Source organism: Bos indicus, chromosome 18, assembly GCF_029378745.1.
Source record: "Bos indicus isolate NIAB-ARS_2022 breed Sahiwal x Tharparkar chromosome 18, NIAB-ARS_B.indTharparkar_mat_pri_1.0, whole genome shotgun sequence".
Classification (NCBI taxonomy): domain Eukaryota; kingdom Metazoa; phylum Chordata; class Mammalia; order Artiodactyla; family Bovidae; genus Bos; species Bos indicus.
Genome location: NC_091777.1, coordinates 55001541 through 55028369, shown reverse-complemented (window position 1 = coordinate 55028369; position 26829 = coordinate 55001541). Strand labels below are relative to the sequence as shown.

The 26829-nt window shown below is 58.6% G+C and overlaps 1 protein-coding gene across 1 annotated transcript; it reads left to right on the top strand.

Annotated features, from left to right (window-relative positions):
• The first annotated feature begins 60 nt into the window (after nt 1-60).
• Nucleotides 61-26008, top strand: NAPA (NSF attachment protein alpha). The gene is made up of 11 exons (XM_019979473.2): nt 61-304; nt 11718-11797; nt 15190-15306; nt 19716-19762; nt 20943-21020; nt 21181-21236; nt 21327-21411; nt 22205-22309; nt 23664-23732; nt 24149-24199; nt 25223-26008. Exons 1-11 carry the CDS (start codon nt 207-209, stop codon nt 25322-25324), a joined length of 888 nt encoding a protein of 295 aa, XP_019835032.1. The 5' UTR covers nt 61-206; the 3' UTR covers nt 25325-26008.
• Nucleotides 26009-26829: the final 821 nt, after the last annotated feature.

Sequence of the window (26829 nt, the reverse complement as noted above, 5' to 3'; positions counted from 1 at the left end):
GGGCGTGGTCTGCGGTGCGAAAGCCGCGCTACGAGGCCGTTGGTTGGCCAGCTCGAATCACGTGGTTCCTGGCCGCAGGAGGCGCGCGCCGGTGCGACGTCAACGCAGCCCACTAAGCTCCCCCGACCTGTCTCCTGCGACCCGGCGGTAGCTGAGTTCTCCGAGGGCAGGGCTCCGGCGGTTTGCTGAGTACTTTTGCGGCCGCTATGGACAACTCCGGGAAGGAGGCGGAGGCGATGGCGCTGCTGGCCGAGGCGGAGCGCAAAGTGAAGAACTCGCAGTCCTTCTTCTCGGGCCTCTTCGGGTAAGAACCGCGCGCAGGGGTCGGCCGGGATCCCGGCTAAGAGGACGGAGGAGTCATGTTCTGGGGCGGCGGTAGAGACGAAGAGCTCGAGCCTAGAGGACGCGGGTGATTGCGGGCTTACGGACATGGTCTAAGGCAGCAGAGGGCACACAAGCCATGACCAGGACGCCGGACTGTAGCACTGACAGCATGATTTGAGGAGAGACTGTCCGAGATTGTGGCAGGGCCGTGGGCTGAGGACACCCGGGCCGAGGCGAAACCATCTTGAGGCAGAAAGGGGCTCCAGGCTGGAGACGGGCCCTTCAGGCCTTGAAGGGAATGTGGCCTGCGGGGACCGAGGGAGCCTGGAGGGAAGCCAGGCCAGGAAGCCTTTTGGAGCTCAAGGAGAGCCTATTTGAAAGATCCCAGACGGCAGTCTTGGGGCCTGAGACTGAGGACTTATGCCCGAGGGCGTCCCCTTTCCGAGACCTGGGGTGATGGATTTATGTGAACTCTGGCCCGGGCGTCAGGGCTAAGATGATCCTACGATTGGTGAACCCAGTCTCAGTAGCGTGAGGTGTCTCAGGTGGATATGGCCCTGGTCACAGGTGACTAGTGTAAGGAGATCTGACTGCCAAGTGAGATCTGAACAGAGGAATCTCTGGGATTCCTTCCTTCAGAGGATTAAATCCTCTGAAAGAAGAGGGCTGGGAGACTGGAGACTAAGTTGGGATGAAGCTTGGTTTAGGAACTGGTGGAATAAAAATGAGAGATGAGGGAGATAAGAAAACCTAAGGGGCCGGAGGCCTGCTGTGTGATCTTTGAGGAAAGATGGGGTGTGCAGTGTGAGCAGGATGAGACTGGCATGCCCAGGTTAGGGCTGAAGGGGCCTGGGAAACAGAACCAGCCCCTAATGCTTGTGGCAGACATTTCACATGAGTTCATGTTGGCTCATAAAAGTTGTTCTGATGACTGTCGTTTGAGGAATTTTAGTGGCTCAGGAGGGTCAAAAGCTGAGGTCAGAAGCCTAGGCTCTGCCATTTCTTGACCTTGGGCAAGCTGTTTAACTTCCCTTATTATGGGGGGGTGGTGTCTTAGAGAAACCTGTCTCAGGCATTTGCCACTAGTATTGAAGTAGGGCACGTTTAAAGGGTGTAGAATTGAGCCTTGGACGTGGTTATCACTCTGAAAGTGTTAGCTACCATCAGTGTCATTTCCAGGAAGGAAACAGGTATGGAGCCTGTTTGGGACTGATGGGGATCAAGGAGGGGGTTTGATGGGAGAAGTGGGGGGTGGGGGGCTGTCAGAGCAGGGAAAGACAGTGTGATAAGTAAGGAGCTGAAAGGGGTTGGGGAAGGAACTCGGGCCATGGGGGCTTGATAGGGTTAGGGGAAGGGGCTTGAGACCTCCAGTGGAGAGAGAGCCAGGGAGGACTGAGGAAGGTTGTGTTGCTCTTGAAACTGGGAGGAGAGCTGCAGGGGAACAGGCGGGTGTGTAGAGAGTTAGGAGGAACTGTGAGGAGGGGCCATGGAACCTGGCAGCAGAGAGGCAGAGGCTGGGGAAGGGGTTTGCGGGGGAAGACTGGGGCTTTAGGAGAGAGGTGTTAGGAGGTTGGTAAGAAATGAGGAGGAGGGTTCTTCCCAGGAGAGGAGATGGGAACTGCTCATTGTTGCAAGTGGTGGATAATGTTTACTTATTCACCACAAGAACTTGAGTAACTTGGCTGAGACCTACCTAGTGTGGAAAAACATCCGCGGCTGATGGACTGTATTGATTAGGTGAGGAATGTTTTCTTTTAGAGGCTGAGAGTGGGAAGAGCGTGTCTGTGTTTCTGCTTCCTTCACAAGGGGAGAAACTCAAGTGCAGTGTTTGGGGTGGGGCCAAGAGCTCAGTTTTCAGTCAGGTCATGGTTTTACTGGGTGGCTTTTGGTGTCTGGTCCCTGGGGATTAGTGTACTGTTGGGCCATGCTTGGAAGGAGCAGCCAAGTCAGGGCCTGAAACACTTTGTCACCTGGCTGGGAAGGCAAGATGAAGACTTGCTAACACACTAGTAAAGCAGAATTGTCACATGTGATTAAGGGCTGCATTTTATCATTGGTGGGAGGTTCCTGACCTGAGAGGAAGCTGCATGAGCTTAAGGAATGCCCTGGTGAGGAATGAGCTGGGCCCCCGGGAACCCTGGGACGTGCCACAGGAGTGGGGGCTAGAGAGGGTGTTCCAGGCAGTGGGAGTTGTGTGAACAGAGATCTAGGGTAAGGGGAGGTTTGTCCAGAAATGATGGGGAGCAGAGATCCAGAGAGACCAGGGCTGGCTCCCTGTGAGGAGAAGCCTCCACCTAGAAGGATGAGCAGGAGTTCCAGGGGTCCTTTCTGGTGGGAGAGCACTGCTTCCATCAGAAGAGGCAGCTTGAGCAAGGCCCAGATGTGTGAAGGTCAGCGTCTGAAGGTTTACTCCGGGGGGTTCTGTGTCAGCCCACAAAGGTAGACGGGGCAGAAGGGGATGAAACTGAACAAGAACCGGGCCCCATCCTGGAGGGCTTTTTGAGAAAAGGCTTGGATTTGCAGAGCTGCTGGAGAGCATTGAGGATTTTAATGGCCTGTTTTAGGTTGTTCAGGCTGCTGTAACAAAATACCGTAAGCTCAGTGCCTTATAACCATCAGAAACTTATTTCTCACATTTTTGGACGCCAAGAAGTTCAAGGTCATGGTGCTGACAGGTCTGGTTCCTGGTGAGGGCCTGCTGCCTCACAGACAGCTGTCGTTTCACTGTGTCCTCACATTGTGGGAGGGCAGGAGACGGGGTTAACTAGCTCTTTGTGGTGTCTTTTGTAAGGGCACTAATCCCAGTCATGAGGGCCCCACCCTCATGACCTAGTCACTTCCCAAAGGGCCCACCTCCTCATACCATCACTGTGGAGCTTAGGATTTCAACACATGAGTTTTGGCAGGGGACACAAGCAAGCATTCAGTTCACAGGAGGCCCAGTGCTGAAGACCTCCTGTTTAGAAAGGACTCCAGCAGCTGGCGTGGGGGAGGGTGAAGGCAGTGACAGTAATAACATCTGATAATGTTTATTAAGGGCTCTCTCTGACGCTGACTCAGGCCTGGGCCAGGCACTCGACGTGCGTCTTCTTATGTGGTCCTCACAACGTCCTTCTGGAGGTGGATTTGTAGGGGTTAGAGTTGCGGGTCTTTGTGCTCAGTCTTCCGCTGAGTGGGCATTGGTGTTCATACCCATGCCTGTCTCATCCCAAAACCCTCTTGCTGCCATCCAGAGTTTTTCTTTGAGGCTCAGGCCCATTTCTGGGCACTCCGTTTAGGAGGATGTTGGCAAACTACGCGTCTCAGGGAGTTTCCTTCCCCTGATTTCCCCATCTTCCTCACCCACATGGCAGTTTTCTCCACATGTCTGAAAGAAAGACGAGCAGGTGTGTTCACCCCAGAGCCTTCAGCTCTGAGAGCACTCGCAGTGGTGCAGGGCAGGGTTGCAGATGGAGACTGAGACCAGCATGCCAGAGCCTGTCTGCCCGAAAGGCCAGCCCAGGAGGACATGCCTTGCGGGCAGGAACCGCTCCTAACACTTGCCCTCTGGAGCTGGGGTTGCTTGGCTTCCACGTTTGACAAGCCCCCTTTCCAGGAATGCAAGAGGGAGTGTCAGGGCTCAGCTCATCCCTCCAGCTCCCCCTTCGCCTTTCAGGAACCTCAGTGATGGCAGCATTCCAGTTTGAGAGGTCTCTGCTCAGATCAAAAGGGCCAGGCAGCGTCACATCTGCCTGGGATCCAGGGCAGCCTGGTTGCCTGGGATGTTAAGCCCTTTGCCCTTTGTTGTTTCAGGGCCGCCAGACACTAGGGGGCTTTGGCGCACCAGCAGCCTGGGGGGGAGGCGGTACCAGCCGGCTCTCAGATCCAAGCTGCTTCTGTTCCTTCCTTCCTGCTGCCTTCCCCTCCCTCAGCTTCCAGACAGGAGATGGGAGAGCAGCCCCGACTTCTGCCCTGGAAGCAGAAAGGTGGTGATTTCCCAAACACAGTGTAAGTGTGGAAGAGGAGAGAGGACAAGGAAAAAGCAAGATGCGCTTTTTCTTCCTTCCAGCTCCCAATGGACCCAGACGTCCTTGCTCTGCCCCTTCGGGATTTCAGACAGTGCTTCTGTTCCTCGGGGCTTTCCCCTCCCTGACGTCTTCCTCTGACTCCCTCTCCCACATCCAAAATAAAAACTTCCTTCCACTCAGATACCAGAGTGTTTAGCAAGTTTCTTCACGTGTGAAATGAAAGTGAGAGTGATACGTACTCCCTAGGGTTGTTGTAAGGAGAGACTGAGGTTATGTATGTAAAGTGCTGTGATCCTGGAGAGTGCTTATTAAGTGCTTGCTGCTGTTATTAATATTAGGTATTGTGTTTAGAAGTTGAACCTGAAGTCTTGGAGAGCTAGAGATACGAGGGTGCCATGTTGTGTATACGGACAGCAGCCAGGAGATCATGGTGGCACAGTTCCTGCTTGAACTGTCCTTGGGCACCAGAAACCCTCAGGAGCCCTGGAGGCTGGCTTTCCTGAGACCTGCCTGACCAGAGACTGGGGCCAAGGTCCAGGTGGGTGTCCCCCGGGCCCTTGGTGAGCCTGGGTTGGGAGTGACGGCTTCCAGACCGCTTTCCGCCTGCAGAGCAGGCAGAACCTCTGATGCCGGGGAATTGGGCACTGACTCACTGATCCCTGCCAACTGCCAGGATCCCCCACTCAGCACTCGGCGGCTCTTGCGAGTGGAGGCTTTCCTGAAGGGACCCAGGTTTCCAAGGAACCCGGCCCTTGTGTCTCTGCAGTCTAGGGGTTCTGCCTCTCTTGGTGGAGGTGGTCACACAGAGGTATGAATGCTCCTGTTTAGGCTGGGGCTACTAAGAGGCAAGCGCTTCCCTTGTGGCTCAGCTGGGAGACCTGGGTTCGATCCCTCGGTTGGGAAGATCCCCTGGAGAAGGGAAAGGCTACTCACTCCAGTATTCTGGCCTGGAGAATTCCATGGACTCTATAGTCCATGGGGTCGCGAAGAGTTGGACACGACTGAGTGACTTGCATTTCAGTAAGCGGCAAGGCTCTTTCAGAAACAGTTTTTTTTTTTTAAGTAAATATTTATTAGTTCTGGTTTCTTCCTTGCTGTGCGGGCTTTTCAGTTGCAGTGAGCAGAGACTACTTGCCTGTTGTAGGGCGCGAGCTCTCAGTGGGTGTGTCTTCTGGGCTCTAGAGCACAGGCTCAATTGTCTTGGCCTGACCCATGGCCGAGTTGTTCTGCGACACGTGGGATCTTCCCGGATCAGGGGTCAAATCCGAATCTCCTGCATTGGCAGGCGGACTCTTTACCACTGAGCCCCCAGGGAAGCCCCAGAAACATCTTTTAAGAACGGAAACCATTGGGCTCTCTGGCTGGGATGAAGGAAACGTGCAGAGGGGATCAGCGTAAGAATCGCAGGAAGGCGCCTGGCCCCTGCCTTTGAGGTCATGGTCAGGAGGGCGCTGGGATGTGCTGGGGGTGGGGTAGGTGGGAGGTCCCGGGCTCTCTGGAAAGCGGGGGAGGGGTGCCCCTTGGCTTAGCCCGGGGTGGGAAGATGAAACCCATGCCGAGGTGCAGTAGGAAGTGAACAGTAGGAATCTGCTCTCTCCCCCAGCTTCGTGAGAGTGAGCTCATTGGCTCAGCACCTGCTGTGTTGGGGGCACTCTCCTGGGTGCCTCCTGCGGGGCTCCTCGTGCCTCCAGCAGGCCTGCAGGGGTGGACTCTTCTCCCCACTTCCCCATAAGGAAGCAGGGGCTGGGGTGCCACTAGCCAGCCCTGGAATCCAGGCCTGCCTGACTGCGCTCCCCAGATTTTCCACCGACCCCAAGCGATTCTAGACTTCTGCTGCTGCAGGCAGCCCTCAGAGCGTCTGTCTCCTCCTTCCTATAACAGCATCCAGTCGTGCCCATGCTCCGAGCTGGGCTCTGTGCTGTGCGCCAGGTACTGCATCTCTGAGCCTCACAGACACCTCCCAGGTCGGGCTCATTGTCTTCATTTTACAGATAAAGAAACTGAGGCTCAGGAATCGCTCACCCAAGTCACGCAGCTTGCAGAGTGCCCGAGGCTGATTTCAGCCCAGGTCCCTGGTCCCCCAAGTCCATTCTCTCTCTCCCCCTTGCCCAGCCAGGCATTTCAGAGCTGGGCAGTTAGCGCGAGACACTGGATTTTCTCCTCCTCCTGGGGCCTGTGCAATCACAGTGGGGCCAGGCCCTGCTCTGTGGGATCTTGGCACACTGCAGAGCCAGCGAGGGGCTTAGGGCTCTTGGGCGGAGATGCTGAGGGATGACCAGAGACCCCGTGGCTCTGGCTCTGGACAGCCCTGTGCAGTCAGCAGTGGGGCAAGGCTGGGACCGCCTGCTGCTCCTTGGCCGGGGGGTGCCTCCTCTGTTGTCTGATGTTCCTTCTTCACCTGCTGCTCCGCAAGGATGGCTCGGGCTGTGGGGCATGGGGAGGAGGTTGGCTTAGTGAATCCCTTCCCATTAAAAAGCAGAGATATCACTTTGCTGACAAAGGTCCGTATAGTCAACACTGTGGTTTTTTTAGTAGTCGTGTATGGATGTGAGAGTTGGACCATAAGAAGGCCGAAGAATTGATGCTTTTGAACTGTGGTGCTGGAGAAGACTCTTGAGAGTCCCTTGGACGGCAGAGAGATCAAACCAGTCAGTCCTAAAGGAAATCAACCCTGAATAGTCATTGGAAGAACTGATGCTGAAGCCCCAATACTTTGGCCATCTGATGCGAAGAGCCTGCTCCCTGGAAAAGGCCCTGATGCTGGGAAAGACTGAAGGCAGGAGGAGAAGGGGGCGACAGGATGAGGTGGTTGGATGGCATCACCGACTCAATGGACATGAGTTCGAGCCAGCTCTAGGAGTTGGTGGTGGACAGGAAAGCCTGGCGTGCTGCAGTCTGTGGGGTCTCAAAGAGTTGGACACGACGGAGCAACTGAACAACCCCAGCTGACAGCAGCATCTACTCCTCAGGTGAGGGAAGCCTGAGCAGTGTTGGCTGTTTAATCAAGAGGCGAGGCCAGAGCAGGTAGGGGCCTTGCTCCTTGCTCTTTCAAAAGACTCGAAAGGAGGTCCCCGGATCGCCGAGTGAGCTAGAGGCTTGGGCCTTGGGCCAGCCCCTGAGCTTCTGTGAGCCCCGCCGCCTCTGTCTCCAGGCTTAGACCTGGAGGGTGACTGTGGGGATTGCTGTGCTGTTTCAGGCAGTGCCCAGCTGGCCGCTGTACGGAGTCATGAGGATGGACAGTGGAGAAGGAGGGGAGGGCCAGACTGACCCACCCGGGCAGCGGCTGAGAATCAAGGTGGGGACCTCCAGGCTGAGGAGAGGACCCAGGGCAGGTGGCTTGGGCACCACAGAAGGACAAGTCTTCCCTGTGCCTCAGCTGGTAAAGATTCTTCCTGCAACGCGGGAGACCTGGGTTTTATCCCTGGGTTGGGAAGATCACCTGGAGAAGGGAATGGCTACCCACTCCAGTATTCTGCCCTGGAGAATTCCATGGAATCACAAAGAGTCGGACGCGACTGAGTGAGGACTTCAAGTGGGAGTGACTCCATCTGCATGCCTTCTTAGGACCCCCAGAGACTTCGGGTGGGTGGGTTGTGACGTGTTTCTGGGCTCCAGGAAGTGCCCAGGGGACCAAGGAAGGAAGGAGGGAGGCTGAGATGTTGCCCTGCGGACCCCCTGGCCCGGGTCCCACCGGCCGTCTGTGCATTCCTGGCATGGTTCCCTCCTTCCATATGGCGGTCGCTGGAGGCTGGTGTCCGTGCCTGGGAGACCTGAGACCGCTTCCTCCGCCTTGGAAAGGGGGAGAAGGCAAAGCTGAGCGGGGGTAATTATAGACCGCCCTGCTCCAGGCCGGCCCAAACCGGTTCTGTCTATTCCCGGCATGGCTCAGAGAAGCCGTGGGATGGGAGGCGTGGATCACAGGCAGCTTGGGGGGATCAGAGGGGGAGAGACAGCCAGCTGTCACAGGCGCCGCCCCCCGGGCTCGTCAGTGACGCAGGACCGGCCAGCTTCTCTGGTAGTTGGGCAGGGGTCCGAGGGAGGCCTGCTTTCCTTCCCTCAGGGAATTGGCAGGTTTTGTTGGGGAGGCCGCCCTTGGATAAGTGACATGAAGTGGCCTGACCTAACTCTTGACAGCCTAGCTTCTCAGGAGAGGAGTCCTATAGTGAGCCATGCAGATTTGTCACGTGGGAAGACAGCTTAGAAAAGCAGAGGAGCTGGGGTCTTCTTCTGCCCCTCCTTTCCTTTCTAGAACCCTCCTTGTTGCAGGGCCCAGACCCTTCTCCTGGCTGCCAGCCTGGGGTCTCCCGCCTGCCTCTTCAGCCTTGTGGCCCACCACTGCCTGCAGCATAGGCGTCCCGGCCCTCTTCTCTTCCTTGTCCTGGCTGGGGTTGTTCGTGTCTCAGGGCCTTTGCATGTGCCGTGACTTCTGCCTGCCATGCACTCCCTCTTCATACGGGTGCTCCTGAGTCATCTTTGAGGACTAAGCTGAAAATCTCAGCAGTCACAGAGCATTTCTCTGACCTGCCCACTCAGAGAAGCCCTCGCCCCCGGTCCCCCTGGAAGGGTCTTGCTGATGTCCTGTTCACCAAGATCAGGGCCTTCCCCTTCATGTGCTGCTGTCCCCTGCTGTGCCTGGCACATGTTCAGTGCAGAGATGTTTGTCCCCCTGGTGAACGAACGGCTTCTCCTCTGGGGTCTCAGGGACCCGAAGCAAAACGACTTTCGCCTTCAGCGTCTCCACTTCCAAGAGGCTGGCACTCCAGAGAGTCTCCTGTCATCGCCTAGCCAGGGACCCGGCTGGGACCCAAGCGTTGAGGAGGCCAGCCCGGAGGCCTGAGCAGATGTTAATCCCTCTGGCTTTTCCACCCCAGAGTTAGAATGACTGACCCAGCACGGGATCGGCCCAGCTTAGCCTGGGATCATAGAATTTCAGCCTAGCAGCCGACAGGCTCTGTGTCTGAGTCTGCTCCGTCTCACTGAGCCACGGGGAGCCGGCCTGGGCTGACTCTGCTCGTGGCTGATCATCCGGCTTCAGGCCTCGCTGGGGTGGGATGGGCCATTCCTACTCATCCGGGAGCCTGAGATTTCTCTGAGGACAGTGGGGTCTGGACGGGACTTCACTGAGAAGGAAAGGATGCCCTTGGGAATCCATGGGAGGGGGGCAGGCCTGAGAGCACTTCAGGGAATGCAGCTGGTTCTTCCAAGAGAACCTTCCAGGGACGGTCCCCCAGGAGACTGTTCTGAAATCTCTTCCGCCCGAAGCTGGTCAAAGTTCCTCAGCTCTCCAAGCCCAGAAGTGGGTTCTGAGGACGTCGCTCCACGCGGGCCCCAGGCCCAGTGTGTTGTGCAGCTGAGGGGGGAAGACAGTGGGACCCAGCAGGGCGAGTGTTGGGGAGCGCGTCCTGGGGACCGCAGAGGGTGGAGGCAGTGTCTGCCCAGCTCCAGAGGGCAGAGGGGACACATTTCAGCTAAAGAAGACCCTTAGCTGGTGCGACTTGGATCCAGGAGGCCAGAATACCGGTCCCAGCCAGCCCGCCCTGGAGCCTTCTGACATCACCTGACGGGACAGGCCACTGGTGACTGCTTCCCAGGTGGTGGGTCTGGGTCAGCTTCTTCCCTCCCAGACTCGCCCGATCGGCTCAGTCATCTGGGGCCCCCCTGGCAAATCCTGGGACCAGGCCCCAGCCCAGGCCTACTGAGTGAAGTCTCCAGGGAGGGCGGCTCCGGCTTGATTATTGCAGCAGACATCCGACATGAGTCCAAAGTATGGGCGGCCTGGCCCCACCGCACTAGCAGTGTGGAGGGCAGGGATGCTCCCCGCACAGGACCCAGGATCACCCCAGACACCCTCGCCCTCTGCGGCTGGGGTCAGCAAGGTTCCAGGGCTGGTTGACAACAGAGATGAGGGATGGGAGAGTGAAGACGATTTTGTGATGATTTTCTCAAATACCCACCTCTTCTCTTCAAAATGCAACACTGCTTGATGTCAGGGAGGAGAGATGTAAAATCCGTTTGTTGGGACTCCTGAGCCCGTGTGTTTCATTCTCCTGAGTTATATGGGCGGTGGGCGTTCAAACATGGACACTCACACCTCGTGGGCTCAGCCTGGCTGGATTATTGAAGCTGAAACAACAGAAGGACAAGGAGGGGCCTTGCGGATGAGGTACTAACAGAGGGCCCCCCAGTTCAGGAAGAGGTTCTTCTGTACTGCTTGGAAGTCAGAAAGCTGGGTAAAGCTGCCCATACGAGGAGCTTTATTTTTTGAAAAAATGTACCTCCCCTGAACCCTCCAGGTTCCTACTGTTTCACAGTAAGTGTTTTGAAGGTTATTACTTGCCCATTTTATTTATTTACTTATGACCTCGCCACATGGCATGCAGGATCTTAGTTCCCCAACCAGAAACTGAATCCCGGCCACAGCAGTGAAGCACCGAGTCCTGACCACTGGACCGCCAGGGAATCCCCATGATTTTGCCACTTTAAACAGTCTTGTTTTGAGCATCCTTGTACCTTAGTTTCGTAGGATAAGTTGCTAGGAGTGTAATTCACTCCTGGACCACGGGACCCAATGCAAACCTTAGTACTTAAATACATGCACTTTTTTTTCTCAAATAAGTAAAATATGTAGATGCTTTTAAAATTCAGACAGTACTAAAAAGGAATATAAGTTTGTCCCCCACACCTGGCACCCAGTTCTACAGACCCCACCTTATAGAAAAATACAGTAATTATTTTCTGTGTGTATTTTCCCAGTAATAAGCTGTTTGCATGTATGTTTCTGGTCTCACTTTTTTGTTTTAACACAAGTGGGAGTTTTCTGTGTACTTACTTAAAAACAGTATTTCTTTCTGTGTGTGTATTATTACATACCTGCCAAGTCGTGAATGGGTGGTGACATGCTTTTAGGGTTGAGAGGCCTCACTGAACAGCTGCAGGCTGCAAGGCACAGGGCTGAGACAGGAAGGGACCCAGCATCCACGGCTGGACTCCTCTCCCAGAATGCTTTGCAGTCTCATGGGGAAAGGGATTCAAGAAAGCATGGGAGCCCCCGAGCATCCCGAGCAGAAAGTGGAGGAGACTGTCGGAGGCGGGGCTTTGGGGGGTGGTCAGGAAGGGTCCCCACCGTGAGGGTGCAGCCCGGACCAGCCCATGGAGGGTCTGGACAAACTGTGGGAGGGGCTGGGGGCTGCCGGCTCTGTCTCCCTTGAGCCCGCATGGAGGCCTGAGCTGCAGCTGGACTTGCAAAGCTGGCTTCACAGGGAAGTGGGGGCCGCCATCCAGACACATAAGGGCACATCTCCACTGTTGCTGGGGCAGAAGGCATGCTTTCTCTTTGGTTCCAGATAAGATCTTTTCCTTACCTTTTTTTCCTTTCCTTTTACCCAGAGGCTCGTCCAAAATAGAGGAAGCATGTGAAATCTACGCCAGAGCAGCGAACATGTTCAAAATGGCCAAAAACTGGAGTGGTACGTGATCCCTGCTAGAGCCCCTCTGTGGCTCTGTCTCCTCCTTTCCCTCGGCTCCCCATCCCAAAGGCCTGGCTGAGGGGTCAGCCTTGCAGGCCCCATTCTCTAAAGCCGTCACTGGCTCTACAGACCCGCTGGCCTGCCGTCTGGTCGTTTTGAGCTGGGTCATTTTACAGCTTGGGTCCCAGGACCCAGGAGAGCAGACTTAGATGATAAGGATCAGTAATAGATTATTGAATCAGATAGACCCATGTGGATTGGTGAACTCTTAAGGGGTTTCTCCTTAAATTCAGAATGTCAGATTTCCAACAAGGATTGACTGGGTAGCACAGGGATCTATACTCACGATCTCATAATAGCATATAATGGAAAAGAATCAGAAAAGGCATACATATATAAGTGAGCCACTTTGCTGTACACCTGAAACTAAGACAGTATTATAAATCACACACCATCTACTTAAAAATAGAAAAGAATTTCAGGTTTCCCCAGAAGCAGTTCTCTAATTCTTCCATCAGAGTCTGAATTCTGGGCTGAGGGACATTCAAGTGGTCCAGCAATAACTGAGCACTCCCCTGAGCACCAAGCAGGCAGTGTTTAGTTCAACCATCACAGCAGCACCATGAGGGTCAGTACCATTAATATCCCCATTTCACAGACTTGAAAACTGAGGCTCGGCCCAGTCCTTTGCCCAGCACACCAACATGAGTGAGTGGCTGAAGCAATTCAGAAGCCAGAACTCCGGTTGTGGAACCTGAACAGCTCCCGGTGGCTTCCTGACCTTTGGAATCCAGAGTGACTGGCATTTGTGTCCCAGCTCAGACTGGGGCCACGTGACCTTGGGGAAGTTGCTGGACTCTCCTCAGGACAGCAGGGGAGGTAACAGTCCTGAGCTCGCGGGGCTGTGATGCAGGCTCAGCCGTCTCCACGCAGGGCGGTCAGCCTGGCGCGGCAGCAGCTCCGTTCCTCACTCGTGTCAGCAGCACCTGTCCCTCTGGAGGGGGCAGGAGAGCCCTTTGAGGACTCCGGTCAGCAGATTGGCAAACTGCAGGAGCGCTGACCAGGTCCCCGACCATCTGTGTGCTCACTCCAGCTGGAGCAGGATGCCCGCCCACACAGACAGCGTCATAAGGGCCTCTACCCGGAAGAGGGCATCCCAGGTCCCATGGCTCCAGAGACTCTCAGGCCCGTGTTGGTGGGCGGAGTGGCCCTTCTGATTCGGCCAGGAAGATTAGGTCAGACCCTGGCAAGGCTGCGGCTTGAGCTGTGTCCCCCGAGGAGAGGCGGGCAGGCGGGGAGGGGCTCCTTGAGGTCTGAGGGGCCAGAGATTTGTTTGGGAACTACCTGAGGGCCTGGAGGAGAGGTTCAGAAAGCCAGTACTTGAGCCCTTCTGGGGCTGATGTCATAACAAGGCTTCAAACATCAGAAAGATTGTAACTAGGACCTACTGTATAGCACAGGGAACTCTACATAGTACTCTAATGGTCTATATGGGAAAAGAATCTAAAAAAAGTGTGTGCGTGTGTATGTGTATGTATATGCTGAAGCTCCAGTACTTTGGCTCCCTGATGTGAAGAGCCAACTCATTGGAAAAGACCCTGATGCTGGGAAGGATTGTGGGCAGGAGGAGAAGGGGGCAACGGAGAATGAGATGGTTAGGTAGCATCATCAATTCAACAGATGTGAATTTGAACAGACTTCGGGAGATAGTGAAGGACAGGGAAGCCTTTCGTGCTGAAGCCCACGGGGTGGCAAAGAGTCGGACACAACTGAGCACCTGAAGAGCAATAACGTGTGCGTGGTACGTGTCACTGGTCCGCTGTGCTGAACACCGGAAACTAACGTAACATCACAACATCGTACATCAACTGCACTCCAGTTTAAAAAGAAACAGCAAGATTGGGTCGAGAAAATCAAGCAGAGACAGTGCTGAAACCCAGGAGGAACTTCTGACTTCAGACCACAAAGGAAATGAAGCCTGGGACGGGCTACAGAGGCGGGTGTGGAGGCAGTGGGCAAAATGGGCTCTCCTCCTCCGAGAGTATTTTTGGGTTCCTGAAAATCAGAAGAGTTTCTCCTGAGCTTTCACAGCATACACTGCGCCTGGAGCCAGATTCTGTGTGTATTTTTATGCTCACCCCAAAAACAAAATACCGTTGAAAGATTTCTTTTTCAATCACGTGGATGTTGCTTTACTTTTAAAATTTGTCACCTCTTTCCCTCCCCCAAATAGTCAAACAAAAATCTTAAGCCATTTTTCCCCCCAATGATACTACCTTTCTGGAAATTCTGCGCTCAAGTTTGGAGCCCTTAAAAATAGGAAAGAAATCAGACACAGTGAAAACCTGGGTGGCTGAGTTTAGTTTCCTGCTCTAAAGGTAGAGTATAGGGCCGGGCCCTCTTGTCCTCCTCCAACTCAGAAATTCCATGATTCGAGTTCGGCTGGAGAAAGAGGAAGGGCAGGGGCTTCAGGATGGAGCTGGATGTGGCCATTGGAGCTCCCAGTTAGCACAGCTCCCACCCCTGGAAGAGGAGGGCTCCCTCTGTCTCCCTCAAGTCAAATTAGAAGATAGAGACGCAGGAACAGACCTGTGGAAGGTGACGGGGCGGCTGAGTACGGGACAGCCTAGGCTTCAGGTGTGGTCACTGCAGCTGCCCTCCACCCGTGGGCATTGTCCCCATGCACTCAGGTTCATAGGGGCTTCCCAGGTGGCTGAATCCACCTGCCAGTGCAGGAGACGCAGGACATGTGGGTTCGATCTCTGGGTCGGGAAGATCTTCCTGGAGAAGGAAGTAACAACCCACTCCAGTATTCTTGCCTGGAGAATCCCATGGACGGACGAGCCTGGTGGGCAACCGTTCATGGGCTGGCAAAGAATCAGACACGACTGAGGGACTGAGAACCCATGTACACACTCGAGTTCATGGCATCCACATCCCCTTTCCCTTTCTGGATGTGAACCTCCTGGGGGCCTGGACCCTGTGAGTTCTCCCCAGGGGAGACTGGGAGCTGGGGAGTTAGACCACAAGGGCTGGGAGCTGTGGGCGGCGGTGAAGTCAGGCTTGGAAAGGGGAGGTGGTGGGAGTGTGGTGCAGCTGGGTCTTGATTGCCCCTCTCTCCCCCAGGACCCCCACCTGGCCCCAGCCTGTGATGCCCTCTGGAATGCTGGTTCCAGGCTCCCCGGGGTTGGGGGACAGCTTCCGGGTGGGGGTGGGGGGCACCGCTGGGATCAGGTGGCCTGAGGTCCAGGCCTGCACCTCGGTTCCCCCAGGCCAGTCTCCTCCTCTCTCAGGGACTCACGAGAGCTCAGCCCCTTCCCCAGGCGTCATCTGAGCGGCTTCCAGAGCCTGGAGCCCTGCTCTGAGGCAGGGCGCACCCTCTTCTGTTCCAGCTGCCGGAAGCGCTTTCTGCCAGGCGGCCCAGCTGCACCTGCAGCTGCAGAGCAAGCACGACGCAGCCACCTGCTTCGTGGACGCCGGCAACGCGTTCAAGAAAGCCGACCCCCAAGGTGAGAGCCTGGTGGACCCGCGCCCCCGCTGAGCCCTCCAGAGAGGGCCGCAGGTTTTCCACCACGCTGCACCGGCGGCGCTCGCGCTGTGACTGGCGCGTTGGCTGCCTTCCGCCTGGCGTCAGTCTGCCTCTCTCTGGCTCCCAGCCTCCGCCTCCCCCTCCCGCTCTGTGCCTGCAGCTGGTGGCGCCCCTCCCGGAGCCCGGGAGCATGTGGGAGTGGGAGTTACATCTCAGGCCCACCGCGTGCCCAGGAGAGAGGAAAATCTGTTCTGCTGTCAGAATTAACACGCGGAGGGGGCGGGAGGGGGTTCTGAGACCAGCCAGGTAGGAGTCTCTGCTGAAAAAGGAGCGGAAGTTATCCTGACCTGGCTTCCCTTACCCCCAGGGTGGGGGTATTGGAGAGAACCGGGTGGAGATGCGGTAGCCAGAGAGTAAGTTCCTTCAGATGAGAGTGTGCTGGGGACCAAAGCCCAGTTTGGGGCTGACTTACTGTGAGGAAACCATGTTTGTCCCCCGCTGGGCTCATCTAAAGTAGATGCACAGCCCAGCGGGTACCAGGCTGTTGGATCTTGGGGGGCTGGAATTTTAGTTGTTGTTGTTTTTTTTTAATCTTGGTGCCAGACATGGGTTGCCAACTTTTAATTTTAACAAGCAAAAGGCTTTTTTTTTCTAATGACTATCTATTATCACTATCCACTCACAAGAGAATAGGAAATACGCAAATATTAATTTAAAAAAAAAAAAAAGGGAGACGCATCATCTTGAATAAAGGCTTGTCCTTCCCAAGAGAGGGCAGTTTGCACCAGTGCCCGGGGTCTTTCCACGGATCTGTGAGCCCCAGTTCACATGCCAGCTCGGGGGACATTGGTGGCGAATTCATCATCGCCACCGCGACGTTTTGGTTCCCAGTCGAGGGTTTGATGTCTGTGAGGGCCAAGTACCTGTTCTCTGTCCCCAGTCTTGCTGGGCCTCTCCTCTGTAGCCGGGTGTCTCTCAGACGTTGGCCTCGGTGGTCACATGGTGCACTCAGCGCGGCTTGAACCAAGGGGAGACCTCATGACCGGGTGTGTCCTGGTGACTGCCCAAAGCTCAGCGCACCTGGCTGGTTGGCGCTGAGGTGCAGCAGGCCACTGGTGATGTGGCCATGAGCCAGGGTTTGGGTCACACGATGAATGACCATGGGTTTGTTTTCAGCTTGAATCACCGGGGAAAGACTGTGCATCCCCCTCAGCGAGTCCCGCCCCTGCCCCCAGCCTGCCTTCTCTCTGGGGAACTGGTCGACCTAGAGATGCTGCCCAGGCACCTGTGACAGACATTGGGCCGCCGCACCCGAGTGACTGGAAGGACTGGTTCCTGGGGTGGAAGCTGAGGCCGGGCTTCTCAGCAAGTGCATAGGGCAGATTTGCCGTTTAAACAATACCCAGCGCTTCTGGTGGACAGGCCCCAGCGGGTACTAGCATGTGGCGTCCTTTCCCAGCTTTTGAGCTGAGGCTTTTCAGCTGGCAGTGGGCTCTGCAGCGTGTGTGGGGGGCGCTAGGGCCCATGTGAGGGTGTGACCCGGGCCTGGCCTCCAGAAGCACGGAGGATGGCTGAGGTGTCTGGTGGGCAGGCGGCGGTGGTTGTGTGTGACGTGCCCGTCGTGGGGCACAGAGGGCGACTTGGTTTGTCTCAGCATCAGCCAGCCTGCTTCTCTGCCCTGGATGTGGAGGCCAGGAGGGAGCAGGTTTGGCACTAAAGGCGGCTCTCGGGGAATGGAAGGTCCCGTGGCGCAGGGGAGAGCCTCATGGGCAGGGCCGGGGTTGGAGGTTCTTGTTGCTGAGCAGGGGGAGGTGTTGAAGGGGCTCCCAGCACCCCTGCGTCATAACTGACCAACCCCCACTCAAGGAGGGTGGGGCTCACTGGTCTCCGAGGCCCATGGGAGCCTGTTCCTCTGTGACCTGGGGCCATCAACAACGTGTTTTGGGTCTTCACTTCCTGGTCAAGGAAGCAGAGATCGCATGTGAGTTAAAGCACAAACGGGCCCAGCCCTACACCAGCGTGAGATATATGTCTGAAAGGGGTGACCCCCGGCCCTTGTCAGGTGGGGGTCTGGCCTGGCCACTTGCCTTGTCAGTCAGAGCCAGAGGGCCCATGTGGATCCTTGCCGGGTTTCCCCACGCAGGTGGCCGGCTCCCTGGGGCCTTGCTGGCCTCACCTGCCTCAGACACCTCCAGCTGTGTCAGTGCTTCCTGCAGGAGTCCTGGAAGCTCCCCACTTGCCCCCGGACAGGCAGCTGAGCCTGCGCCTCAGGGCCACCAGGGCGGACGGCGGGATTTGGTGCCTGCCTTCGCTCTCCCTCTAGAGTCCGCCCTGACCTAAGGCCACTGCTTTCCCCTGTCTGGGCCTGAGCACCGCCCTCACCCCACCTGCCTCCCAGGGCTCCAGGTTTCCGCAGGTGGATGGTGGGTGTCAGGTTGCTGGGTTTGCCATGCTTGTCCAGGGCTGTGCGGGGCTGTCCACAGCTGGGGTCCCAGAGACTGCAAATAAGCTGGTTGTAGCCGCGTGTCAGCAGCTTGTCCGCTAGCGCGCCAGCTGGGGTGTCAGCTGGCAGCCTGCGCTTCCAGAGACAGCTGTCCTGGAGCGAGGGGCCTCAACCCTGTGTGAATCCACGCTGCTGGCTGCGCCTAAGCCGTCCTCCCCTGCCGCAGGGGCCCTCTGGCCGACAGCACTCAGGCCAGCGCCAGCAGGCCCTGGGCAGCTGCTGTGGTGGTGGCGGTGGGGCGAGGGTTCCTGTCTTGCCTGGGAGCTTCCAGCCTCTCTGCATCCAGGGCTCTGACCTCACCAGGGGCAGCCTTTGCCCCCTTGGCCTGCGGAGACCAAGCTATGCGCCGCAGCATTCTGGGAGAGGAAGCCCCCGAGTCGCGTCCAGTCCCCCAGGGTGGGGGACGGGGCAGGATGCGGTGTGCAGAGCCTGTGCGCTGCAGCCCTGGCGCCTGGCTTTTGAGCATCCTTAGCACTGCGCTGTTAGCTCATCAGTTGCTTCGGGAAATGCTCTGTCACAGAGCGTGTGAGAGTGTGTGTGCGTGAGAGACAGCAACACTGCTTCCTCCGCTGTATTTGTCCGCGGCGTTCCCTCCTTTTTCTCCTTCTCTCCTGCCCCTTTTTCCTCTTCCCTACTGCCCCAGGCTTCCACCTGTCAGCCTCATGACCTTCACCCCGTGGTGTACGTTCTCTGAATCTTTTGGGGGGGGTCCCCCGAGGCCTTGCACCCAACCTCCCAAGCCTCCATCCCCCAGAATAGCTCTCAGACACCCCCTTTTGGCCTATGAGTTGGGGGAGTGGGGCTTGTGGACTCCCTGAAGGACCAACCACAGGTCTGAGGCTAAGAGCCTCTGTTGATGCATCTCCCTGGGTGATGAGACCTTGAGCCCCCGTTGAAAGCAGGCACTGGGCCTGGGCCTTCCTGGTGGCATCTCAGCCCTGTGGGCCCTGCTGACGTTGAAGCCCTAGCGGCAGGCCAGGAGCCTTCCCGATGCCCCGGGCTGCGTGAACGCTCAGCTGTGCCCCAGCTCAGAGCCCACCCGCTGTGGTCTGTCCAGGCTCTCTGTATTCCTCCTCCCACCTCCCCCAACACACTGTCCTCCCGAGATGCATTAAAATGACGTTTAAAAAAACATCCACCCGAGAGCTCATCTCTATCTGCTAGAAAATGCCTCCCACTCGTGCTTCTCTCTCTTCCAAATAAGTTGTCAAAAAAAAGAAAACAACAACCTTTCTCAAAGTTCCAAATTGAAAATGTCGCGTGCGAGAGTCCGACAGAGGTGCCCCAGTGCTTCATTCCGAGCGCCACCCCAGGGTGTGTGTGTTGTCGGCGACGCCTGTGGTCTGAGGAGCCGATGGGCGCGCGGGGATGTGATGGAGACCCCACGGCGGGGGCCTCGGGGTCACAGCACCCTGCCACCTCCTGCCACGGTGGAGGCCGGGCAGGGGCAGGGCACACGGCTGGTTCAGGGTCCCGCCGTGAAAGGGTGGCAGAAGGACCTGGCTGTCCCTCCAGTGTCAGGCTTGGCTGCGGCTGCCAGCAGCTCATCCCCGAGTGCAGGCCCTCAGCAGTTCTGGCTTCAAACCCCCAGGGAGTCTGACATGGTGCCGGCTGCGCCCTGTCCCACGGTCACTGGGGAGGTGGTGACATCGCGGTGGCCCCGGGGCAGAGGGCAGCCGTATTGGCAGGGCTCCCCTGAAAGCACGTGCCCAGCAGGTCACAGCCAGCAGCATGAATGAGTCAAGCCAAAATTCCTGGGGCTCGGGACCCCCGTGCCCCCCTGAGCCCTCTGCAGCGGCCCGGCGCCTCCCTTCTCTCCTCTCCTCTCCTCTGAAACGACTTCACCTTCTCGTTCCTCCTCCTTGCCTCCCTTGTTCTCTCTCCAGAGGCCATCAACTGCTTGATGCGAGCGATTGAGATCTACACAGACATGGTAAGGGCCACCGCATGTCCTGGCTCCCTCCCTCCCCTTAGCCCACTTCAAGCCCTGCCTTATTGCCTCCCCGCCCTCCATCCCATCCCCTGCCCCCAAGAGAGACAGGAGGGGAGGCGGAGGGGGGAAGGAACTGTCACAGGAGCCGGAGCCGGAGCCGGGCTGGGCTGGCTGGGTCCTCACACAGCTCCGTGCCAGCCTGGCTCCTGGTGGCAGCTCCCAGCACGTGAGAGGGGCGGACGGCCCCTCCCCCGGTCTTGTCTCCAGCCCCCCGTAGGCCACCATTGTCCTCACTCAAAGGCATTACCACTGTTGGGGCCCTCACGTGTCCATGGAGTTTCCCCTTCCCCAGCCTCCCCCAGCCCAGAGTGAGCTCAGCCCCGCCTGCCCTGGGGAGCGTCCTCATCGACAGATGAGCCCTGGCTGCTGGTCCGAGCCGGGAGAGCCAGCCTGAGGCGCCAAGCCCAGGCCCCATCCGCGTCACATCCACCTGGGGCCGATCGCCCGTCCTGCCCCGGCGGGTCCTGCGATGCTGTCACCGTGTAGCCATCCCCGCTGGGTGCTGCAGGAGACACTGCACTGGGCGGTTCGGTCTCCAGAGCGGCAGGCACAGGGACCGCCGCTGGGTGGAGGCGGGTAGGAGGTGCTCAGCTGCTCTGGGAGCCGGGCCGCCTTGGGGAAGGCCCTGGGGCCTGCGGGGGAAGCTGCAGCGTGCGTGGGGAGAAGGGCCATCTGACCACACGGGAGGGGAGGTCGGGAGGCAGGCCCTCTCTGGGGCAGCCGGGACTCTTGACGTTTGGCCCAGAGTCCAAGGCTATTCCTCCCGCCTCTCTGGACCAGTCACATGTGCCCCTGGGCCAAGGCCTCTGGCCAGTCCCAGTGCCCGTATTTCCTATGTTGCCCCATCTGCTGTGTTCCCATGGAGCCTGGGTATGGGGGGGCATGCCCGCAGTCACCTGGTTGGGGCAGCACTCAGACGCAGGCCTGTCAGGCAGAAGCCTCCCTCGCAAGCCTCGTGCCTCTCAGGACCCTCCTTGGCGGACCCCTCTCCCACGGGTGGCCAAGGGCTGAGAATCCAGTTTCATGGGACTGGGGGCCAGGGTGAGGGGCATGTGGTTGAGCTGGGCAGAGAGCTCGGGACCCCCTCGTCGCTGACAGCCCCTTCTTACGTCTCACCCAGGGCCGCTTCACCATCGCGGCCAAGCACCACATCTCCATCGCCGAGATCTACGAGACGGAGCTGGTGGACATTGAGAAGGTGGGCGGCGGGGGCCCAGCCTGGCCAGTGGTGGGGAGGGCTGCTGCAGCCAGTCCTCTGGGACCAGTCTGGGGGCCTGGGGCGTGGCAGAGCTGCCGGGCCCGCAGGCGACGAAGGCCGCCTGAGCCCCTCGCCCTCTCCCCCGCCCCGTGTGCCCCAGGCCATCGCCCACTACGAGCAGTCCGCAGACTACTACAAAGGCGAGGAGTCCAACAGGTACCCAGGCGCCCCCTGCCCGCCCCCGCCCCTGGCGAGGGCCCCAGGCCCCGCCACCACTGACCCCCTGCCCTTCTCTACCCCTCTCAGCTCGGCCAACAAGTGTCTGCTGAAGGTGGCCGGCTATGCGGCGCAGCTGGAGCAGTACCAGAAGGCCATCGACATCTACGAGCAGGTGGGGACAGCAGGGCCTGAGCCCCGCTCTCTGGGGCAGGCACTGCGCCCTACCCTGCTGGCCGGCGCCCCTTCTCCCCACCTCCCACCCTCCCCCGACTTCTCTGCAGCGCCCTCGGTCATCCCCATGCCCTCAGCTTGGACTCGGCCTGGCTGAGCACTCTCCACACACGGCCCCGTGTGGCGTCATCGCGCTCTCCCTAGACAAGTCCTCCCCACATTGCTCACCAGGGCCTCCGCGGGCAGAGCGAGGCCAACTCCCAGATGGGGAGAGAGCGGAAAGAATCACAAGGCCCGGGATGGCCGGTTGCAGCTGAGGAGCCTGCAGAGAGGGCAGGAGGGGGCGTCCCCTGGATGTGCATGCTCCCTCCTGGGCGAGGCCTGGCCCCCTGGTGGGTTCAGCCTGGCTGGGAGACAGGGAGGCAGCTGGCCTCGGAGGAGCGCGGGGCGGGCGCCGCCTCTCATGTTCTGCAGCCTGCCGCCCCTCTGCCCACCAGCATGCCAGCCTCCTGTCAGCCCGACAGCGGGGCCGCCGCCCCCATCACCCGCTCAGGCATCTCCAGGAGCCCACAGACAGCTGGCCTCGGCCCTGGGACCACACACCCACCTGCAGCACGCCCGGGTCCTGGGTCTCTCAGACCTGACGCAGAGTTTCCCGGGGCTGGTCTCTGGCTTCCTTGCTCTCGGGGTCCTGGGTTCACAGGGCATCACTGGGCATGGACCTAGTTCCTAGCTGCTCCCAAGTGCCTGGCAGTGACCCGGCCCTCTGGCTGCCCACCGCCTTGTGCCTTCAGGTGGGGACCAACGCCATGGACAGCCCACTCCTCAAGTATAGCGCCAAGGACTACTTTTTCAAGGCTGCCCTTTGCCACTTCTGCATCGACATGCTCAACGCCAAGGTAAGCCCAGGCCATGGGACCCCCCAGGGTTACCACCACACGGGGTGAAAGGCCAAGGTGAGCCCAGATCCCGGGGCCCCCCAAAGTTATCCCCACACAGGGTGAAACGCCAAGGTGAGCCCAGGCCCCTGGGCCCCCCAGAGTTACCCCACATACAGGGTGAACGGCAGGCCCTGGGGCCCCCCAGAGTTACCCCACATACACACAGGGTGAACGGCAGGCCCCGGGGTCCCCCAGAGTTACCCCACATACACACAGGGTGAATGGCAGGCCCTGGGGCCCCCCAGAGTTACGCCACATGGCGTGACCACCCCTGGAGCACCATGTCTGTCACTATGCCAAGTCACCTCTCTGCCTCTCAGGAGGGGCAGGTCCCTTGCTCCTCTCTGGCCCTGGCAGTGCCTTCAGGCAGGAAATAGCTTGTTCTCACTGCGTTTCTATCCGTGATGTCACTCACTCCACCCTTGTACCCTTTGCGTTTCCAACTCCAGGCTGGCTTGGTGTCAGGCATTTTCTTTTGTGGGAGCATTTTTGGAGTCCTTACTGTAACCCACGAGGTTGGCACCATGGTCATCCCACTTCACAGAGGAAGATACCGAGGCTGAGACACACAGTCTCTCATTCAAGGCCATGTGGCTAGTAAATTGCCCCAGGAGTCCAGACCTTTCTGACTGCTGATGTTTGAACCAGAGCCTGCCTGCCCACCCCACCCGTCCTCAGGGCCTCTCAGCACAAGCCTGGTCAGGGCTCGGAGAGGAGCTGGGTTTTGCTGGAATCTGGGGTTTCCTGGGGTCTCCAGCTGTCTGCCCTCACCCACATGGTGCGCCTCAGCCCCACCCTCACTCTGCGGGTGCCTGCTGGGGCAGGTGAGAGCTTGGGCTTTGAGGTCAGGCCAGTTCAGTTCCCCAAAATGTGTCCTGAGCCCTGTGCGGGTCACTGCTGTCTCTGGGTCTGGTTCCTACTTGCAGAATGGAGTCACCATCGTTTGACCCTCCTTGGGTCCTCATGAGGGTTAGACATGAGGCGTCAGGCATGGCACAAAGCATGTGCACCTACCCTGGTGGGGCTGGGTGCAGGGAGAGGCCCTAAGCGCCGGCCTGAGGAAGCCTCCTCCCTCCCCAGGCCCCCGTCCCCTGCCTGCCACCCACCTCCACAGCTGTCTGCAGCCAGGTTGGCGCTGAGCTTAGCTCTGGGGAGCCTCTTCACCAGGCACAGAGCCCTGTGTCTCTGGAGGTTGGGGTGGGGATACAGACAGCTGACTTAGGGCTGGAGCAGCCCCAGGTCCCTGCAGCTGCCAGGGGATCTTCATCAGCTTGTTCCCTTTTTCCTTCCCTCCGTCCTCGCTGACCCTCAGCTCGCTGTTCAGAAGTACGAGGAGCTATTCCCTGCGTTCTCCGACTCTCGGGAGTGCAAGCTGATGAAAGTGAGTGTTGCGGGGGCATTGGGCTGCTCCTCTCCCATATCGGGGGCTTGGGCTCCGGTTAGCACAACCACTGAGACCTGTACAGTGTTTCTCAGGGGCCTTTTTTTACCCCCCCCCCCACCAATCTCATCTGCCATCTGGGTCCCCATTTTCTGGCTGAGACAAGACTCAAGCGTTGATGGAGCCAGGGCAGAGCAGGGAGGCTGTGGGTTCTCACCCGCACACGGGCACGCATGCATGGGTGATGCTCCGTGTCAGTGACCTTCTGAGCTGAGGGCAGGCTGGAGCACAGCCTCTTCCTCCCACTCAGCCTGGGCACCCCTGACGCTTATCCACCCAGATACTGTGTGTGGAGCTCCTCCGGGTCAGGCCTTGGCCTGCCTGGCTCCTGAGCCCCACCCCCTGTTGTTTCGCAGAAGCTGTTAGAAGCCCACGAGGAGCAGAACGTGGACAGCTACACCGAGGCGGTGAGTAGCTGCGGGGCTGGCAGCCCCCATCAGACGTGGTCCTGTGAATTTCCTCCTTTTTGTCTCTGGCCCCAGGCCCTGGCTGTGGAGTCTTTTCTCCCGTCACCCCAGAATCCTCACAAGTAGCCCCAAGAGGTGCAGGGAGTGGTCTCCCCATCTTAGAGATGAGCTGGGATTCAAACCCGTGTCTGTGTGCTCCTGAAGGCCAAGGTCTCTGCACCCCTCAGAGTCCCCCGGATGAGTAGTGCAGGGAGTCTCACATCGGGCACTCTGGGTGACCCTGGGGGTGCAGGGAGGGAGTCATGTCGTCCCCCTTCCCTCACCTCCCGGAAAGCTGGAGGCAGGTGCCACTAGGGGTGCAGGAGAGGTGGCCTTGGGAGGCTCCCTTCCAGCAGCTTCTCTGATAACAATCTCCCCACAGAGATGCTCTCCCTGTCCTTACCCTGTTGCGAGGCATTCTGGAATTGTTACACGCAGCCCAGGTGGATCTGGATCTGTCCAGTGTGACTCTCCCCAGGCACCCCTCACGAATCATAGACCCCTGAATGATGTCAGGGACCAAGCTTGGCCAGTCCATCCCTCCCCAGACAGCTGGCCGGGGTGGATGGCAGGAATCTCAGCAGCAGAGCACAGGAGATGGGAGAGGAGGGGGCCCGCAGGCTGGGGCTCTCTCTGCCCACCCCCCTCCCACCCGCCCGCAGCGCTCAGAACAGGCCTGCGCCATGTTTCCAGGCCTCAGTTTCCCATCCTTAAAACAAGAAAGCTGGACCTTTTGTTTTTCCAGCTGTAAATCTTTTTTCCCCCAGCGGGAGCCCTCATGTATCAGCCAGTAAAGACAGGAGGGAGAGGCTCTGTCCAGGGTCAGGGCTACACATCCCCTCACCCCTGTTCAGGGAGGGGCTGCTGACAGGACCGTCTAGAGGATCCTGAACAGAGCCCGTTGGGCTGGGACTGGGGACAGGGTGGAAGGCGAGGCCGGGCTCAGGGCGGCCGCTCACCCCGAGCCTGTCGCCCGGTGCGCAGGTGAAGGAATACGACTCCATCTCCCGACTGGACCAGTGGCTCACCACCATGCTGCTGCGCATCAAGAAGACCATCCAGGGTGACGAGGAGGACCTGCGCTAAGCCCCGCAGGGCCCCGGCGCCCGTCTCCCTGCCCCGTCCGCTCTCCCCTGGCCAGGCCCTCCAGCGAGGATCGCCGTGTGAGCCCAGAGAGAGGGGGGCCCGAGACCCTGGCTGCGAGCCCTTCCCTCCTCCCACCGAGGACTCTACAGCCACCCCGCGGGCTCAGCACTGCTTCCGGGGCCCCCGAGGCCGGGCCCACTGGCCAGACGGTCACCCTCTGTTCTCACTGCATCCCTCACCCCCTGCCCTTTATTTAAGCCCCCAGAGCTGCTCTTCTCCACCCCGACACACAGGCTCTCTGGCAGGCTCTCTGGCGCAGGCCTGTTCACTGTGGGTGCTGCCGGGGGTCGGAGTCCGCATCCAGCCCCACCTCTCCCAGCCAGCTGAGTCATGGAGCCGGTGTCTCGTCTCCTCGTCTCCACCTTCCTCCCTGGCTGAGCTCTGGGTCCATGTAGCCACCGTGATTCGCTCTCACTGCTGGGGAGGGGGTGGCTCCTTTCCCCCACCCCGCACTGGGAGCCCCCTGCCTCCTGCGGCCCCGACCTCTCAGGATGGACCCAGCCCTGGAGCTGCGAGGGTCGTCCCCATGCCCACCCCTCCGTCTCCTCCCTGCGCTTCCAGGTGGTGGTGGTGGGAAGCCGCCGCTACCCGAGGAAGGAAATAAAAGACAACGCTTGTGCTCGAGTCTCCTCCTCCTCACGTTTCTGCCCCTCTTTTTCCCCCTCACCCTCAGGCCTGTGTCCCATCTTCTTGGCCCTCCTGACCACCCCCCATCACCCTGCTTGGGCTCTGGGCACCCTTTGCAGGCAACAAGAGGGCAGTCTTGCCTGGCAGGATGTGCTGGGTCAGAGCCTCCCGGAGGGGAGGCCCAGCATGGTGGGTCTGGGGAGGGGCCACGGGCTTGGGGTCTTGAGGCCTGGGCCCTCTGGACCCTGGCTTCCTTAGCTGGGATGATGGATGGCAGTGCCCCCCTCCAACTCAGAGCTGGCAGGAGGATGTGTGCAGCATACAGAGGGGTGGAGGGGCTTCCCTCATGGTCCAGTGGTTAGAATCCACCTTTCAGTGCAGGGGGCACTGGTTCAATCCCTGGTCGGGGAACTAAGATCCCACAGGCTGTGGGGCAGCTAAGCCAAGGAGCTGTAACGAAGATGATGCGTGGCACGACTAAGACCTGATGCAGCCATGTGTTTTTAAAAATGGGTGGAGGGGGCTTCCCAGGTGGTCCATTGGTTAAGAATTCATGCTTTCATTGCAGAGAACATGGGTGCAGTCCCTGGTTGGGGAACTAAGATCCTGTAGTCTATGAGGCGTGTGTGTGTGAGTCACTCAGTCACTACCAGGGCCTCTGCGACCCCATGGACTGTAGCCCGCCAGGCTCCTCTATCCATGGGATTTCCCAGGCAAGAATACTGGAGTGGGTTGCCATTTCCTTCTCCGGGGGATCTTCCCAACCCAGGGATGGAACCCGTCTCCTGTATTGCAGACAGATTCTTTACCACCTGAGC